General features: G+C 41.1%; 1 protein-coding gene across 4 annotated transcripts; it reads left to right on the top strand.

Moving 5' to 3' along the window:
• The first annotated feature begins 3,719 nt into the window (after positions 1-3,719).
• Positions 3,720-17,098, top strand: LOC123985216. Of its 4 annotated transcripts, none has more exons than XM_046072669.1 (14): positions 3,720-4,248; positions 5,459-5,611; positions 6,734-6,852; positions 7,299-7,470; positions 7,579-7,697; positions 8,346-9,999; positions 11,294-11,404; positions 13,534-13,709; positions 13,922-14,016; positions 15,201-15,331; positions 15,448-15,628; positions 16,307-16,460; positions 16,649-16,715; positions 17,052-17,098. In XM_046072669.1, the coding sequence occupies exons 1-14, from the start codon at positions 3,759-3,761 to the stop codon at positions 17,060-17,062; spliced, it is 3,633 nt and encodes a 1,210-aa protein (XP_045928625.1). In that variant the 5' UTR covers positions 3,720-3,758; the 3' UTR covers positions 17,063-17,098. The 4 variants fall into 4 exon arrangements, with proteins under 4 accessions (XP_045928625.1, XP_045928633.1, XP_045928618.1 ...); XM_046072677.1 differs by having other exon boundaries at positions 16,283-16,460; positions 16,671-16,715; XM_046072662.1 differs by having other exon boundaries at positions 16,283-16,460.
• Positions 17,099-17,103: the final 5 nt, after the last annotated feature.

The following is a 17,103-nucleotide window of genomic DNA, read 5'->3' as shown; positions in this document are numbered from 1 at the left end:
CTGTGCTCTTAGGAACCTTAAGTGCAGCAGAAATTTTTTTGTAACCTTGGCCAGATCTGTGCCTTGTCACAATTCTGTCTCTGAGCTCTTCAGGCAGTTCCTTTGACCTCATGATTCTCATTTGCTCTGACATGCACTGTGAGCTGTAAGGTCTTATATAGACAGGTGTGTGGCTTTCCTAATCAAGTCCAATCAGTATAATCAAACACAGCTGGACTCAAATGAAGGTGTAGAACCATCTCAAGGATGATCAGAAGAAATAGACAGCACCTGAGTTAAATATGAGTGTCACGGCAAAAGGTCTGAATACTTAGGACCATGTGATATTTCAGTTTTTCTTTTTTAATAAATTTGCAAAAATTTCTACATTTCTGTTTTTTTCTGTCAAGATGGGGTGCTGAGTGTACATTACTGAGAAATAAAATGAACTTTTTTGATTTTTGGAAAATGGCTGCAATGAAACAAAGAGTGAAAAATTTAAAGGGGTCTGAATACTTTCCGTACCCACTGTACATGGATGACACACAACATACATCGTTAGCCCCTGAGAATCCCTACAGTTTAAATTGTTGAACCTAAATGTTGGTGCTTGCTCTTATTTAATCTTATTGCAAGTTTATTTTTTATTTAATTTCATCTCATTTCAAATTTTATTCTACCCCAGTGCCGACAGATAAATTGTGATATGAACGTTTGCGATAAACACATCTCAAAAAAATAATGGGATGAAGAAGAAAACTAATATAATTTATGGATGGGCACCGAAATGTGGTATTAAATTGGTCCCGAGGCTAAAGACTGTAGTGTTTATTATCACGCTGCAGCCTCTGCCTGCTCTTTCTCTTGAGTTTATAAGGTGACTTTGCTGCTGTTAACATTACTGTTGCTGCTCTAGAAACAACAATTAGTTATATTTAAAAAACTTTATTCTAATCCTGGAGTGAATTTAAAAATAACCAGGCAGCTAATACTCACACTTCAATATTTGTTTATTAATCACAAGTCATATCGTTATCACAATATTGAACAATGTAATGGAACATTGCAGATTTTTCATCATAGCGTGCAGGCCTACCCTGTTTTATTATTTAGTTTTATTTGCCACTTATTAATTTTTTTTGACATATAAAATTTGATGTAAAGCACTTTGAGCTGCGTATGAAAGGTGTTATACAAATCAAGTGTATTATTATAATTATTAATATTATTATATAGTCTATTATTAAGACTATATCCTGTTCTTTATACACCTCCTTACAAAGATTTGTTTTTACATAATCTATACATTTGGGCAAATGTAGAAAAAGGTGTTTGAATTGCTGCAGAAAACGCTACATTTCTGTTTGTCCTGAGAGTAAAATATTGAAACTAAACTTTGAGTGAAAGGGCAATTAAAATCTAATTAAGACATCAAAGAATATGCTAAACATGTAGCTAAGAGAATTTCTCTCTAAGTACTTGCATGTGCCCTGTTGGCTGCCTGCCTGTGGTTTGAATGAAAATGAGATGGGAGCAGCTTCAGAGGTTAATTATGAACCAGACATGGTGGATGTTGTACAGTAGATGTGAGCCACTGTACTTTGTGAAGGCTGCAGTACAGCTTCCAGTGGGGGGAGTATTGTGTGTGTCAGTTTTGGTGCCCTAGCCACCGTTTACATTCAACAAAAAAAGAAGTCCTCATATTTAGTTGAGCCAACCTGTTTCCATGGTTACTGGCCAGGGGTTTTCATTCTTGATTCACTTCCTCACCCTGAGCGCTCTTTTAGTAGGCCTCACTCTCTTTTCTTCCCCCCTCCCTCGCTGACATGAATACATTTAACTCCAGTTTCTCCCCGCGTAATTTGTGCTCCTCCTGTTTCCTGCTCAGTGCCACCCCTGCGTTCATGTCACCCCCACAATGCCTTGCTCCCTCAATGAAATCCAGACATGCACACTGTACTCTCACTCTGTCTCTAAAGAAAACAACTCCTGGCTGTAGCTAGGCAACTCCAAATATGAGTCATCCCACTACCGCGCCCATCATCAACTGATCACCCCACCCCCACCACCGCCACCCTACAACATACACACTTACACACATCTTCAGAGCCTCTTCATGAAGTGTAGTTGTTCAAAGCATTCAAACTGTGGGGCTGGTTTGATTCCAACTGTGCGTCTATGTGGTTCATCTAATTCCTCGCGACATTCTTCTAACCTAGCGTTTTGTTAGTTAGAGATGGAAAGACAGCCCTTATGAGCGAAGCACTGTGAGAAAATTGCCTCAGTTGATAAAATTACAACCACAATGTGATGACTGAGTCTTATTGTCAGATAGTGGAGTTGGCAGCAAACTGATGATCTTGTTTCTTGGCTGTTTGGTTAAGTACAGTAGTTCACAGACAATATAACTAAACCAGTCTTTTTTAATAAATAGATGGAGATTTCATTTCAGTGAAGTATAACAAACTAAACAATGGAATGCAAATTAATGTAAATGACACACAGGAGTTAGGTGGTAAATTAATCTTCCAACGTGACTTACTGGATGATTTATGTATATCAATCAAGTGAGGAGATTATTTAAAAGAGGGCAAAGGTTAAATATCACTGAATGTCAGGAGGACATGAGATCTGTCAGAAGGGCAGAGCCTTTCTTTCTGTAACTTCACGTCTTAATGTCTTCTTTTCTATTGAATAAGTGACCTATTCATGGCTAATAGTATTACACAGATGGAAAACATGGTAATTCAAAGATACATATTTAATGTGTGTGAGTTTGTGTGTTTTAACAATCAATTTCTGTTCTTACAACACTGAGAAATTATACTTTGAAATGATGCTTTGACAGATAGATAGATAGATAGATAGATAGATAGATAGATAGATAGATAGATAGATAGATAGATAGATAGATAAGTCTACATGAATTTATCAGTCTTTATAAAAATAATGCTATACATTTGGTGACTTAGTGCAAGGTAGTGCTGCCCTCTAGTGGACAGAATAGAGTGTGCCGAAGTTGTAAATGAGTCTCTGTAGCGATTTTAATCATACTTAAGTAAAAGTATAGGGGTATGATCAGCAAGTTAAAGTATCAAAAGTAAAAGTACTCATTATGCAAAAACATGGTCCTTGTGACTAATAGTTTAATATATATGACATTATTAGATTGTTAACACTGTATCAAAGCATGATAACATGTTACAGCTGGAGAAGTGGAGCTAGTTGGGCCCTCTTTATATACAGTCTATGGTTGGGCCCTTCCAAAAGGAGACAATATTAATTGAGATGATTAATGGACAGTATTTTTGTTTTACTTCTCTCTGGTTTGTAGCTTTTTGTGAAACAATGCGCTATTATTGTTATGAGTTATTTAAATGAATCCCTCTGAAAGGTTTAGAGGGGAAATGTCTCTTTGGTGGATCTGCTGACAATTAATGCAATATCTGTTAGTGGAGTAAAAAGCTGAATAGGAGTAGAAGCATACAGTAGCAGAAAATGTAAATGCTCCAGTAAAGCTTATACCTTAAAATCATACTTGACTGCAGCACTTGAGTAAATGTAGTAGTAGTCACTGATCATTTTAAACATTGAACATAGAAATAATACATGTGAAACACATGGGGAACATCTGTAATAACGTTAACTACTGATCACGTGCCACCTGGCTAATTAAGGCCAATTAGTGAGCAGGTGTGTTGGCAGGAAGTCTACAAAAATACTGCTGCCGTTCCCTCTGCCCCAGTGTTTTGGTGCGCACAGAGAAACTCTAATTTGCAATGCATTTCAAACAAAAGGGATACCGCGTCGGCGTCCTCCTCATTTACCCCATCACAGCAATCACTTTGCTTTCAGTGGGTTGGTGTGAGCCTGATGTTTATATTCACAATGACAGGAGCAGCGTTTTAACGACGAGGGGCCTCTCAACTCAGCCCTCTAACCGACAGGGCGGGCAGTGGCTACACCTCGACTCAAGGCAGGGAGAAGAGTCCAGAAGTCTCCCATACCTTCGCGACTTCGCGGAAAACAGGGACGGGACACAGAGTAAAACCCCTGGTGGCGGGGCCGAACAGACACTCAAACCCACAATGGCGTCTGACCAAAACCGTAAGAAACGGAAGCAAACCGAGGGGAAGTGGATGGACCCTCCAAATAAAGACTGTAGCAAGGGGGAAATGAAACCTGTCATCCACGGCGAGTTTTACATTATTGGTAAACTTGAAATTCGTATTCCTGACGTGGGCTACCAGTCATACTCTGCTGAGTCAGGTAAAATCCCTCCTCTTCGGTTTTTTGAAATGGTGCAGTGCTTTTTCTCTATTAACTCATATTGGAGTGTGGCTCGGGACTCTAAATTTAAGCCCTTTACACTGATAATAAATTAAAAATCAATGTTTAAGTTGATCTATATGAGGCTCTGCATCAGGTCTCTGCTCTCAGCTTCATATCTGAATCATTACATCTTCTAAAGTTTCTTCCTGTATGCTAAAGGTCATATAGGCTTTGTGTTTTCCTATTTTAAGGAATGTGCTGTTTAGTCCTGGATGACCAAATCTTAACCTGGATAATATTGTCTACTCCTTCCTGTAGCTACTTCTGACTTTATCTCCATGTCCCCTTCTTCCCACTGCTTCTCCTTAAGTCTGTAGCCTAGCTGTTTATCAGTGTACGTTTTTGTGGCTTCTTGTGCAAATACATCTGCTGATTATTTTTCTTTGACTCCAACAGGCATAAGTTCTGGTCAGTGCTGGAATGTAACTAAATACATTTACTCAAGTATTACTACTGTACTTGAGGTACTCTACTTAACCTCTTTCTGCTTTTATGTCCATGCACACCTAATAATAATCAGATATGATCTATAAGGAGCACTTTTAATTTAGCAGGGAGGGTGCACGTTATTAAAACATTAATGTAAATGCACCAGAGTTGGCCAAAAATTTATTTTTCTTCTGCAGTTGTTACAGTCGACCTAAAGTAATTTAAAATGAAATCATACATTATGAGAGCATGCAACAAACATGAGATAAAAGACATTGTACTGAATTACTACTTCGTGTACTTCATGTAGTTCAAGTACTTTAAAAACTATTAAAACATATGCAACATGAAACTCAAAAGCTCATAATTGGAGTACAAATGTAAACAATAACTGAAAGGTGTTTGTATATAGAATAATATTGTTAAAGTATAAGTTACTAGCTGAAACATACAGAGTAGAAACATGAACAAAGCAGCACGCACAGTTTACATCAATCTAACCCATTACGTACTTTTGCTTAAGTAATATTTTTATACCATAGTTGGCCTATAAGGGTGTTTTGTGTAGCTGATTTTTATTTTAAGGAAAATCTTTACAGAATTCAAATGATGAGACTGAGGGGGATATTTTTATAGATATATAGAAATAATCAGTGACTTCTGCACAAAACTGCTTAGGTTTAGTGTCTATCTGATGTGATTTGTTTTTGTTTACCAGTCCAGTCTAAGGGAGGCCAGGAGAGGATCAGAGGTCAGCGGGTCAGCGCCTCAGAGCGGAGCTGGCAGAGGCTGCAGCCTGTGGTGGAGTGTGGAGATGATGCCATGACTCTCACTGTCAGGAGACGAGCTGTACAACTGCTGCTGGACCGGGGTGAGGCTACAGCTTCACCATTTACAAATACTCCAGCTTTATGTTTGAGATAGTGACATTGTTATACATGGCTTGAATTTAAATGTGGAGATACTGTATACTACACAGTATACACTCACCGTCCACTTTATTAGGTACACTAGAACTGCCTTTGTTCTTCATGGTATACCTTCAACAAGGTGTTCAGAGACATTGGTTCATATTGACATGATGGCATCATGCAGTTGCTACAGATTTGTCAGCTGCACATCCATGATGCAAATCTCCTGTTCCACCACATCCTAAAGGTCAGGCTCTTCTGGATTGAGATCTGGTGACTGTGGAGGCCATTGGAGTGCAGTGAACTCATTGTCATGTTCAAGAAACCAGTTTGAGATGATTTGAGCTTTAAGACATGGTGCATTGTCCTGCTGAAAGTAGCCATCAGAAGATGGGTACACTGTGAGATGGACATGGTCAGCAACAATACTCAGGCAGGCTGTCGCGTTACAACAATGCTTAATTGGTATTAGGTGTGTCCTCCTGAAAGCAGGATGGATCCATGCTTTCATGTTGTATACGCCAAATTCTGTCCCTACCATCTGAATTTTGCAGCTGAAATCGAGACTCATCAGACCGGCAACGTTTTTCCAATCTTCTATTGTCCAATTTTTGTCCACACAACTGCCACTCACTGAATATATTCTCTTTTTCAGACCATTCTCTGTAAACCCTGGAGATGGTTGTGCGTGAAAATCCCAGTAGATCAGCAGTTTCAGAAATACTCAAACTAGCCCGTCTGGCAGCAACAACCATGCCACATTCAAAGTCACTTAAATCCCCTTTCTTCCCCATTCTGATGCTCGGCTTGAACTTCAGCAAGTTATCTTGACTAGTCTACATGTCTACATACATTGACTTGATGCCATGTGATTGGCTGATTACCTAATAAAGTAGTCGGTGAGTGTACTTGCACCTAGTGTCCTCAGCCCCAGTGTACAATTTCCCTTCGAGTTTAAACTATTTTCTGAAGTTGTCTGTCCTTATGTAGTACAGTAACATGTGCCTTTATGTTAATATCTAAAATACAGTTTTTCTTAAGAGTGAAGTAAAGGTTTTCTTATGGCTCTCTTTGGATCTCAGTGAATGAGTCATCTGTGCCCCTGTCCCAGCTGCCACCTCAGTGCGGCTACTCTGTTCAGACCACATGGAGAGACCTCAGTCTGATGGTTCATTATAACGCCTGCGACGTCACACAGGAGGTATAGGATCTGTATAATTTTTTTTTAAACATCAGATACCAATCCACAGGCTGGTTCTATCACTCCAGATTAGAACTAGCTAGTACTGTCCTCTGCACAGAAATCTGATTAAATGGGCTAGTTTAGTTTGTTGTTTAGCTTTCTTTTGGTTTGTTTCTAATTCAACTGAAGCCTTTCCATTGTCTTCACAGTGAGTGACTGTTAACTTGTACCAAACAAAATATTTTTTGTAACGGAGTAATGATGAATCGTACATTTTAAATGAAATGACACTTTTGTTATCTTGACAAGATGGTTAGGGACTTCCATGCTTGTTGACTCATGTTTTTAATTATTGCTTTATGAGAAGTTTTTCATAATTAGAAATGTCCTCTCTAATGGAGGTAAAATGTTTTAGCCAACAGCAGTTAAAGTATAAAAGAATGCTGTCTTAAATGTGTGTTCAGGAGGGCCGCTATGTGTTGCCTCTGCTGTGGAGGGGGACTCCAGTCAAGATGTCCTGTCCAGCCTCTCAGATCCAGCCACAGGCCGTGGGCCCGTCCTCCATCTGCTGCTCCCCGAATGGTATGACTGTCAAAGTGCAGGGCCTGTCTGTTACAGAGGAGCTGAGGGTAAATGGTAAATACAAACTAACATTCAGTTCACTCTAATGAATATCTACCTCTCTGTGGCTTTTTCAGAAATATATACTGTGTGACGGTAGTTTTTTTTCCCTTTTCACTACAGTCAGAGGAACATGGACCCCTTTGGTGATGTTGGCTGAGCGGTGTGGCTACACTTTAGACAGACAAGGTGCAGAGATCGTAATCGCTGCTCCATTTGTTACATGTGGCATCACAGTAAAGGTGAATTTCAGAAAAGTCTTAACACATTTGTCTTAATATCTGTAGGGGAGTAGAAAAGTGTGATAGGCCTACTAATGACTCATTCAGTACTTGCATCACAGTGAAGGATAATGTCTTCATGTAACTGGTGTGCCATGATTCTTGTGTAAAATAAATACAAAATCCAGTGTGAATTTAAAGTAAACATGAATTCTTTAAATTATAAAACTTACAAGACGTTTTGATTTTTGAACCACTACATGCACTCTAAAGTTATATAATTGGGACCTGAAAATGCTCCAAACATTACAGATGTAACTACATGTACTCATAAAGTAAGTTAAACTAGCTCATTGGGGGTAAAGGACTGAGTCATAGCATTCAAGAGAGAAGATAAAAAACAGTTTTACGCAAGCCTCAGTGGACAGAGGTTCCCCCCCAACAACAGTCTACAGAACTGATAAGTGTATAAAATGACCCCCACACTTTTCCTGACCTCAACTGCTAAATATGAGAACTGTTTACTTCTGTGCACCTTCCATGTGTGTTTTTAGTGTGTCTAAATACTGAGTTCATGCAGAGATCAGACATCAACAATCCTGTACTAAATGTAACCTCATGTGTTCTTTACAGACTCAAACATCTCTGATCTTTTTTTTTTTTTTTCAGGATGGAAAATACACACTTTCTCTTAAAATAGGAGAAAATACATTGTCACTGGCCTGTCCCATCTCTCTACCTGAAGAACTCCCAGTAACACGTCAGCCTCTGGTCAAAATCCCTCATCGTCAAGCAAGAGGGCCTATAGACCATACAGAACCTTTTCCATTTGGTCCACCTTTCTACCTGGCCCCACCAAACTATCCCCACCCTACATATCACCACAAGTATCCTAGTACCGATGGACACGACGCATTTAACCCTACTCTCTCATATTCAACTCCCGAGTCCACATTTGGCCCACAGTCTCCCGTTGATTCCCAGCCAGACTACTATGCCCATCAGATTCCTGTGAGGGAGTCTTATAAACATTTCGGTGTTCAAAGTTCTCTGTCATTTACAGATGTTCTAGAGGATTCAGGTCTGCTGTATCCAGATCTGCAGCGAACGCAAGAAACTCCTGTATTGGGTCTTTCTGAGAAGCGCAGTGCCACACATTCTCCCTCCTCAGATTCAGGCTTTCCGATTCAAGCTGAAGCGCCACCTCTCCATGTCTTCAATCAATACTATCACTACTACCATCACCCTAAAATCCCTCTTCCTGGCCCACCTCAAGACCCTGTTCCAGGCCATGAGATTCCTAAAGAACAGTCTTTAACTAATCCTCATAACCCTGAATTTCCAGTCTTCCCCCCCATCGAGGCTCTCAGCAGAGTTAACTCGGACCAGGTCCTTCAACTCATGCCTGATGCTGCTTCTCATCCTTACACCCTTCCAAGTCCTGAATTTGTTCCCAAAGCCTCTGCACCTCATACACCTTATCCCCCACAGCCATATCCATACCACTACTTCTATTACTTTCCACACATTTCTAGTGGCGAGGCCAAAAGATTGGCTCCTCTCAACAAGGGCTTTGTTCATCCACTTCCTCACTCATCAGACGTTCATCAGCCAAAGCCAGATAAAACAAACTTCCAAAAAAATAGCCCAGAATGGATCAAACATCCACCTTTGTCTGACGACGATGATGTAAAAGCAGAGCTGGATGACAAAAAAAACACAGTCCAGCCTCCCCTCCCACCTGGACCAGGCGCTGTTGCAGTTCCTCCCCCAGAACAACCCTGTTTCCCCACACCGTCATTCAACCATAATCTTCCTCCTTACCCTTATTACCACTATTATCAAATGTATTATGGACCTGAGAGTTTACTTGGCACTGACCCTGTGTCTCCAACTTCATCTAAAGAAGAAAGAGACCCTCTGCTTCAAGCAGCTTCCTCCCCACCACAGCATCCATCATATTTTAAACATCAAACCACTCCTCCACCCACAAAATCAGTGTATGATGATCACAATAACCCCTACTATTATTACCACCTCTATCAGCCTATAGTGTCTGTAGACAAGCAGGAACTACATCCTTCAAGCAGTGGAAACTCTGAAAAAGCATCCTCAAAATCAGAATCTCAGCTTCCCTCAGACTACAGCACGATGGATTGGCTGGTTCATGCTGCTGAGACAGGATATCCCAGCATCCCACAGCCACTGCACAGTCCCTTTCATAGCCTATATTCCCATTATATTAGTAAGCAACATCCTAATGATTACTTTGGGCAACCTGCTGGAGAAGAAGCAGAAGAGAGACTGAATGAAGAAATTGGAGGTAACTGGTGACCGTGATTCCATCAGCTATAACACCTGGTGACGTTTTAGTTGCCTATAGGTTTGCCTATAAGTAGTTGTCTCATTGAGCTAATGGATTGTGTTTTATGAGAAGCAGCTTTTAGTCTTTATGCTTTTACTGCAGATCACCACAAGGGGGCAGAACATTATTCAGTCCTGACAGGTCTAGCATCTGGTTATGGTGGTAACTAGACACCTGAATGCAAGGGCGTAGGTTTGGTTTTAACATTGATAGGTACACTGCAGATATATCATGTCACTACATCTTCCAGCCCAGGGGCGGGGGTGGAGGGCCATCTGCCTCGACTGGTTGGGGTTGAGAGGGGGGGGCGGGAGCACAGTGTTCATAGAAGTAAAGGTAATAGTGGTACAAACTGAAAATGGATGGTACAGATATTTATAGAAATGATAATTAGAACTAGTAAACAATTGTAGCAGCAGGCGACTCGCAGCCACAGATTAAGACTCCATAGCTCCAGAACCAGAAAAACCAGTAGAAAGCGATAGAGGGACAAGAAAGCACAAGGCTACGGGAAAAGGAAGAAGTCAAGTTAGTAACATGCATTGATGGAATGAGGTTGCATCTAGAGGGAGAGAAGGAAGAGGAGACAGGAGCTCAGTGCATCATGGGAAGTCCCCTGGCAGTCTAGGCCTATAGCAGCATAACTAAGGGATGGTGTAAGACTCAAGCCAGCCCTAACTATAAGCTCTAGCAAAGAGGATAGCCTTAAGCCTGCTCTTAAATGCGGAGAACCTGGTTCTACATTTCGTTACTACAAAGTCGGCTGCTTATCTACCACCCCATCTTGTTCTCCTGTGTTAGCGTGAAGTTTCCGAGACACCGAGCATCTCGGTGATCATACGAACTCACTCTCACTCCTGCCTGCGCGGTGCAAGAGGAGAGGGTATAGTACACGTTTGTATATTTCTCACTTTCCCCCTGATGGTCTGTCACTCATCTGACACTAGTGGCTTTTAGAAAGTTCAAAGGGTCTGAAAAAGGTAGGTAGTGGACCAAACCACTGAGGCATGAGGGCAGAGGGCATAATCTTTCAAAACTCATTGGAATTGTAAAAAGAGAGCTGTAAGCGGTTTGTGTACCAAATACACTGAAAAGACAATAACTGACAGGATTTTTTATTTTTTGATCAAAATAATTGCTAGGGACAGTTCAGTAGTCACTAGATATTGGTTGGGACTTGTACCTGCTGAATAGAACAACTGAAGTATAATCTTCAAGTATGATCTCCACTCTGTTTACTCTCTGCCCTCAGGTGACCTCAAGACTGCTCCATACACTCCCTCTGCCTCACCATGTGGCCTTGGCTCTGTGTCAGATTTTGTTGGCAGTGTTGCTTTGGGCTGCTTTATATACCCTGTGAAGGGTGAGTCTCTCCCAAAACAGATCTTTCAACACATGGCTGAGAAAAAGAAAACTGACAAAGTAAACTGGATGACTCATGTATGGGCTTTCAGCCATGGAATTATAAAATTAAATGCAGTGTAAACCACTTGTCAACAGCTAGGACAGCGGTTTTTAAATAATTCTTATAGTAATCAAGTAGTCCACCTACAGTGTTCATTTTGGGTCTTTTCATACATGACAACATGGAAATAAATTTGAATATTTTTAATACTTTTCAAACTCTGCTACTAGTTGGACGTTGATAGGCTACAGTTAACACCAATCAGCTGTAACTTTATGACCGCTGACAGGAGAAGTGAATTACATCCAATGGCACATGTCAGTGGGTGGGATACATTAGGCAGCAAGTGAACATTTTGTCGTCAAAGTTAAAATGTACAAGCATAAAGATTTGATTAACTTTGACATGAGCCTAATTGTATAATCGCTAAATGACTTGGTCAGAGCGTCTCTAAAACTTCAGCTCCTGTGGGGTGTTCCTGGTCTGGAGTGATCAGTACCAATCATCAAAAGTAGTTGAAGGAAAAGCAGTGAACAGGGTCATGGGGGGGGGGCGCAAGGCTTCTTGACACTCATGGGGAGCAAAGGCAGATAGAAAGCTGTCTGAAAACGCAGTATATAGCACTTTGTTATGTATGGGGCTGCTTAGCCGCAGACCAGTCAGGCTACCCATGCTGACACCTGTCCACTGCCGAAAGAATCGGACCACGGAGCAATGGAAGAAGGTAGCCTGGTCTGAATGTTGTTGGGGTTTTTTTTTTTTTTTTTTTTTTTTTTTTTTTTACATCACGTGGTTGGCCTGATGCGTGTGCGACGCTAATCTGGGAAACGCATGGCACCAGGATGCGCTATGGGAAGAAGGCAAGCTGGCGGAGACAGTGTGATGCTTTGGGCAGTCTCCTGCCTTCATGTGGATGTTACTTTGACACATACCACCTACCTTAGCATTGTTACAGACCGTGTTTTTCATGGAAATAGTATTCCTTATGACAGTGGCCTCTTTTAGCACAATAATGCATCCTGCCACAAAGCCAAAAATGTTCAGGAAAGGTTTGAGGAACATAAGTTCAAGGTGTTGACAAATCTCGTTCCAATCAAGCTTCTGTGAGATGTGCAGGACAAACGAGTCTGAGCCATAGACGCCCCACCTTGCAACTTACAAGACTTCAAGGATCTGCTGCTAAAATCTTGGTGCCAGATACCACAGCACACCTTCAGAGGTCAAGCAGAGTCTATGCCTTGACAGGTCAGGGCTGTTTTGGCGGCAAAAGGGGGACCTACACAATATTAGGCAGGTGGTCATAATGTTATGGCTGATTATGTATTGTCAGGTTAGTAGCCTATTTGGGCAGATGTGGTTCTGGAGGAATAGTGGGTCGCCTACTAATCAGATCAGCGGCTCAATTTCCGGCTCCTCCAGTCTGCATGTGGAAGGGGAGCAAGATACTGACCCCCAAATTGCTCTCATTGGTGTGTGAATGATTACTTTCTAATGAGCAGTTGGCATCTTAGCCTCTGCCATCAGTGTATGAATGGGGAGTGTGTGTGTGAATGAGTGACTGTGACATGCTGTGTAAAGCGCTTTGAGTGTTGGGAAGACACAGAATGCAAGTACAGTCCATTTGCACTACTGATGTTACTGTCTGTAAATTGCATAATCCTGTCTTTATACTATAGTCTAATAATAATTTGATGCACACATTACAGTAATTAGAACAGTAATTTGAAAAGCGTTAAACAGCCATAGTCTACTGTATTTTGAAACTCTCAAATTCGATAACTAGTGAAGCTGTCCGTTTTCATTACTTTATATTCATGTTGTTGTTCAAATGTTAATTTGATGGGAATCTGCATGAGAAATAAAGAAAACAATTCAGTTGTAATAATCTGCTTATAGTGATCAATTTGACCTGGACAGATGTAATCATTGTAAGAACCGTGCAAGATGTAGTAAAAGATCATTACAACTTTACGCACCTGCCCCACGTTCGCAGAATTGGCTTACCACGATGGCAAGACTCAGGCAGACAAAACAATTGTTGCTGGACTTTCAGTATTCATGTTTTCTGTGTGTGTTTGAGCCAACAGACTGTACAATGGGACAGCATTTAATTTTTGCGGTGCCTGACTCTGTGGTGGAGCCCGCAGTGGCCCCCCCTGTTCATTTCTCAGAGGTCAGTAATGTGTCCTGCACACTCCAGAGGCTGACCTCTGACCCCGACATCTACATTATCCCCCTGGATGGCTGTGGAGTAAACAAACACGTAAGGCACACATCTGCTTGTATGTAAACCAGGTGATGCAGCCCCCTTTAAAAAAAATAAAAAAAAGGCAGATCACTTTGATGCTTTGACTGTTCAACTTTAGTGTGTGTGTGTGTGTGGAGTAACTCTTCATGAAAACTTTGGCTGACCTCACTTGCATCAGATTGTTTTGTGAAATGATGTAAACCATTTTTCTTACATATCTTTGTTAGGTGTTTGGTCAGACAGCGGTTCATCTGGTGGAAGTCCATGGTAACTCTCATTCTCTTCAAGGCCACAGCTCTGTGCATGATAACTCTCCTGTCAGGTATGTCGTGGAAATTATATTCCTGGTGAGGGGCTGAGCAAATAATTGAGTTACAACAAACCGTTGTAACTCAACCAAAGAATTTATTTTAAAAAAGAGAATTAAACAGAAGTACTACAACACAAATCAGCTGGACCGGAGGTTCTGTCTTCTAAGACGGTCCCTAATGTCTGGCCCCGAGCAAAGGGATGCATAATCATTTACACAGTCTAGGTCTCTGTTTTGGCAGACAGAGATCCTCTCTCAGCCTTGAATGAACGTTCCAGGAGAGGAACAACAAGAGAGGGAAAGCACCAAAACAATCTCACAGCTCTGACCTAAACTCTAGTAAATGTGGACAGACTAACATAAGTATAGGAGAGGAAAGGTTAAGGATAAAACATAATAGTAGTAGTAAAAGAACATGCACAAAAGATTAAATGTAAGAGGACACAATTGTCTGCCATAACAAGGTATATCACTACTTTTTAAAGTACACTTAAAAAGAGGTTACCTTGGTATTAGAAGGCCGTCTTTTGCCACCATCGAATTCTTTAGTCATGTTCTGCATGTTTTCTCTCTCGTGAAGTCAAACATCTGCATTGTAGCACTGAAGTTTGTTTTAACATCCATTTCTGCTGGATACTAGAGCCTTTAGCCCTCAGCTGTGTGAATTTCATTAACCATATTGATCATTTGTGAGTATCTTTTTATTTTCTGCAGCTGGCTGTATGGTGCAAATTATTCCTGCTGATCAAATTTGTTCTTTTTTTCTCTCACCCAATTGCACGGCCAAGGACTTTACAAATTGTCTACAGACAGTTATCTGCTAGTGTATTAAACACACATTAATGCAATCAGTAAAATGCACAAGGGATATTTCTGAATCTTGGCTCCTTTTGTCCGCTCATTTATGAGAAGAATTTACAAAGCTTTCAAATGGCATTTTGCCAGGAGGTGGAGTTAATCCTCTGACCTTGATTACAACGCATTCTTGTTTTACCTTCATTTCTTACAATTGGAGGCATTAAGCCTAACACAAAATGGAAGAAAAACAAATTATAGTATGTCACCTCTACCCAAGTAATAAAACTTTCAGATACGTCTGGGAGGTGAAAGGGAGAGCTCTGGCTCTGCATCCACTGTTACATTTGTTTCCATTGCCCACTATCTTCTGTATATCAGCTGCCTGTGTTGGTCAATAGGTTGCTGGTGGAATATAGTTCCTCCCCCGGTTCTCCAGGTGAAGTGAGGCTCCATGTGATGGATCAACCTCCTCCACTTCCTGTTCAGTCCACACCAGCCATTGTCACTGTGCAACTGAGAATTGCCACAGGTGACGGTCTTCTCTGTACGCTCTTTAAATTGCACACCGTGCCTCCTGCTGACTTTGAACACCAGTTGCACGTTGTCTGAGCAACAGTTGCCATCTGCTTATTCTTTCCCTTGTAGATGAGTCCTTCACCAGCTTCCACCCTGAGGCTCATCTGCCTCTCAGCCTCATGAGAGGCAGACCAGTTTATGTGGAAGTGAGCCTGCTGGACCCCCCAGAGCCAGGCCTGGTGCTGCTGGTTCACTCCTGTCTGGCTTACACTCGAGCTCCATATACCAGCTGGATGCTCGTTTATGATGGGTATGTTGTACAGAGATAAAGGACAATGAAGAGTTAATGTGATTGTGTTGTGAACCTGTCATGGCAGCTTTGGTTGTGAGTGTTAAACAGAGTAAGCATGATGATGATTGACTTGCTATAATCTTTTCAAAGGATTTTGTCTCTTGACTGTTTAAAGGTAATTCATCCTTGAATGTTGCTTTGTATTTGCAAAGCTCAAGGGTTTTAAAAACATCTAATTCATTTATCTCTTTGGCTGGTTAAATATTTCTTATGCCCTGTAACACGTAATACTTTGCATTGTTGAATTAGTGTGTTATTGTACTACAACAAACTTCTGACTTTCTATCTGATGGTGGGAGCTCGTCTTTACCCCTGAAGTGTGTTGTATTATGATTCTAACATGCAGCTGCAGGAGTCAACATGACATGTCAGTGTGTTATAAGCTATTCTCCTTCATATAACAATATAGTTTGTATTTTTCTCTAATAATGGGCCTAATCCCAGGATCTGACTTTACAGTATCAGTGCGATAATGGCTTGATCTGATAGATGTGGGGCTTCTCTAAGCCAACCTTCGGACAAACTAACATTTGTAAAAGTTTAAATTTCATATTGTACTGTGTATTGGAAGCAGTCTTGCAGCTGTAAATCCAAATGTTTCGCTGTGAAAAGATTTTACCACTGTGTGGTGTTCAGCTGCTCCAGCCAGGGTGAGTCACATCAGCTTCCTTCCCCACGCTCTGACCGCCACTATGTCCGGAGGATCAATATCTCCAGCTTCTTGTCTCTACCCTCAGCAAGTCCCTCCTCCATGGCTAAAGGAGGATACACTCACCTGGAGGACCCAGAGGTACCTCCCTCTTAACAAACATCCTCACAAAGTAAACACACATTCTTGTCTTTGAGGTGGGCTACTTCATTTTCAGGCTGCCTAAAACACAATAACCACTTGCGGACACATGTACACAAGTGTTACTATAATGTGTGATAAAACCACTTCCTGTCGTTTTTTTTTTTTTTTTTTTTTTCTCCCCTCAGATCTACTTTTTGTGCTTGACAGAAGTGTGCTCAGCTGCAGATGGTGACTGCACACTAGGCTGCATCAGTAAGTTCAACACAGTGGAAACATTAGGGAGAAACTGAGAAGAGGTCCAGTAAATTATCAGGAGACTAACAAATATGACGACTTGTGGGTTCCCATCCTACAGAATACTTGCTACACAAATGCTGCAGATGGATTTCTTTAAATGCACTAAATGTGTTGTGGCTGAATAGTTGGTTCCAATTACCCAGTTAAATCGTTATATTTCAATTTGCATTGCAAATTCAACAGAGCGTCACAAATTGGCTCACTAAAAGCCAGTATCACACAATGCAAATTCAACACAAATAGGGCTACAACGTATTGGTAAAAATTTCAGTCTTGTTTTTTCCTCCATAGGTCAAGAATGACGTGTGAACAATGAAATAAAGACACTGTCAACTGCACTCTT

This window comes from Micropterus dolomieu, linkage group LG02 (assembly GCF_021292245.1).
Source record: "Micropterus dolomieu isolate WLL.071019.BEF.003 ecotype Adirondacks linkage group LG02, ASM2129224v1, whole genome shotgun sequence".
Taxonomy (NCBI): domain Eukaryota; kingdom Metazoa; phylum Chordata; class Actinopteri; order Centrarchiformes; family Centrarchidae; genus Micropterus; species Micropterus dolomieu.
Note: the sequence above shows the minus strand (reverse complement) of the source record. Positions and strands in the feature narration are given on the sequence as shown.